This window comes from Limulus polyphemus, unplaced genomic scaffold, assembly GCF_000517525.1.
Source record: "Limulus polyphemus unplaced genomic scaffold, Limulus_polyphemus-2.1.2 Scaffold328, whole genome shotgun sequence".
In the NCBI taxonomy this organism is placed as follows: domain Eukaryota; kingdom Metazoa; phylum Arthropoda; class Merostomata; order Xiphosura; family Limulidae; genus Limulus; species Limulus polyphemus.
Genome location: NW_013665938.1, coordinates 414814 through 417066, shown reverse-complemented (window position 1 = coordinate 417066; position 2253 = coordinate 414814). Strand labels below are relative to the sequence as shown.

Sequence of the window (2253 nt, the reverse complement as noted above, 5' to 3'; positions counted from 1 at the left end):
GGGCAAAGGTGCAAGTGCCCCTCTTGCTCCTATGAGCAGATGCTCTTGGGGCACTGTTCAAAAGAGTTTACCTCCAGAGTCCTTTTTTTTTGCTTGCAGTGAAAGAATTGAAATGACGAATCAGATCATACAGGGGAAAAGGTAAATGATGCATAATCCACACTGATTCTTCTCATAGATGTCGATGATGTTTTGGCATTAATACTTTATCAATACAGTGAACAATGCCATCTTTAGTCACAACGTCAGGCTCTATAATGTGTGCATTATTGACCATCAGATGACCTCTTCTCTTATGCACTTTGACCATTTCGTATTCCGTATGGACGTCATAGAAGAGTCGTGACCGGAAGGAACGAGAGGACATCATGTTGTCCACTATGTGGTTCTGTACAAACTGGAAGCGTTAAAAAAAACAGCATAGAAAATACGGATTATGAAAGAAACGTAAATATAATGAAGAGTGTAATGACTACAGGTAAGAACAGATTGAACAAAAGCTGACATGTAATAAATCTAAGCGTTTAACAATTACAGAGCATTTTCTAGATCATGAAAAAAAACCTACATCTTAAAGTAAATATTTCAGTGTGCTGTACATAAAATGAAGGAATTCAAGTAGGAAACTCTAAACAAGAAAGATAAAGATAAAATGAAATATTGTACTAAAGCAAAGGAGCCTAACCAGGGGTGCAGAAGGGGCAAGTATAACACAAGTCCACAAAAGTAAACCCTGTAACAAAATTAACCTTCTTTAGTTTCATTTACTTCATCTACAACTTTCTACGTAATTCCTAGATAGATATGTATACTTATTTACCTTTTTCAGAGATTTTTCGTTTTTCATTAAAGACTCCATTTCATGGTTTCTCATTCGTTTGAAAGCCTTATTTGTTGGGGCGAAGATGGTGAAGGATATCTGCGATGGCTTTGGACCAGATAGGAACTCCGGTTCAACTTTTCGAACTCTCCGAATTGCATCAGTAAACATACTTAAAGAAAACCAGAACATGAAAACACTGACATAGCGAATAAAGTTATCTTTATTTTCTTCAGTTAAAACTGAAAAGCAACAATTTGAGACTAACTAGTTTTACATTTTACGACAGTACAAATTACAACGTTAAACATCCCTTATGTGACGTTATTTTGGTGTCTACTTGCTGACTGACTGACAGACACCACGCAACTGTATAGTGATGCCAGTGGGGAATTGAATTGTGATTGTTATTATTAAGTTTTTGTTACCTGTTTTTCATTTGGGTGTTAAGTAATTTATATATAAAAAAAAAAATAGCCAAAAAAGGCACACAGCGATATCTGTTTAACCTTGAACCCATTTGTCTCATTCAAAAATAAGGTTAACATTGATTCTGATTGGTGTCATCCAAGATTAACGACAATTTAGAAACTTATCTTTGTCATATACTATCAGCTAGTACTACCTTCCACCATATTTACAATCAGCTAGTACTACCTTTCACCATATATACTATCAACTAGTAATATCTTCTACCACATATACTGTCAACTAGTACTATCTTCTACCACATATACTATCAACTAGTACTACCTTCCACCACATTTACAATCAGCTAGTACTACCTTTCACCATATATACTATCAACTAGTACTACCTTCTACCATATTTACTATCAACTAGTTCTACCTTCCACCACATTTACTATCAACTAGTACTATCTTCCACCACATTTACTATCAACTAGTACTACCTTTCACCATATATACTATCAACTAGTTCTACCTTCTACCACATATACTATCAACTAGTACTACCTTCCACCACTATACTATCAACTAGTAATATCTTCTACCACATATACTGTCAACTAGTACTACCTTTCACCATATATACTATCAACTAGTACTACCTTCCACCACATATACTGTCAACTAGTACTACCTTTCACCATATATACTATCAACTAGTACTACCTTCCACCACATATACTGTCAACTAGTACTACCTTTCACCATATATACTATCAACTAGTACTACCTTCCACCATATATACTATCAACTAGTACTACCTTCCACCACATATACTGTCAACTAGTACTACCTTTCACCATATATACTATCAACTAGTTCTACCTTCCACCATATTTACTATCAACTAGTTCTACCTTCCACTACATTTACTATCAGCTAGTACTACCTTCCACCACATTTACTATCAACTAGTAATATATTCTACCACTATACTATCAACTAGTAATATCTTCTACCAC

At 34.9% G+C, this 2253-nt stretch overlaps 1 protein-coding gene across 1 annotated transcript in view; it reads right to left on the bottom strand.

The window, feature by feature from the left end:
- Positions 1-6: 6 nt before the first annotated feature.
- LOC106457418 (transforming growth factor-beta-induced protein ig-h3-like) overlaps positions 7-2253 on the bottom strand; it is a 36166-nt gene continuing 33919 nt past the window's right edge. Inside the window, exons 10-11 of the mRNA XM_013916832.2 lie at positions 821-992; positions 7-397 (exon numbers count right to left, since the gene is read on the bottom strand). Coding sequence (XP_013772286.2) covers positions 173-397; positions 821-992 — 397 coding nt within the window. The 3' untranslated portion in view covers positions 7-172. The remainder of the gene's footprint in view (positions 398-820; positions 993-2253) is intronic.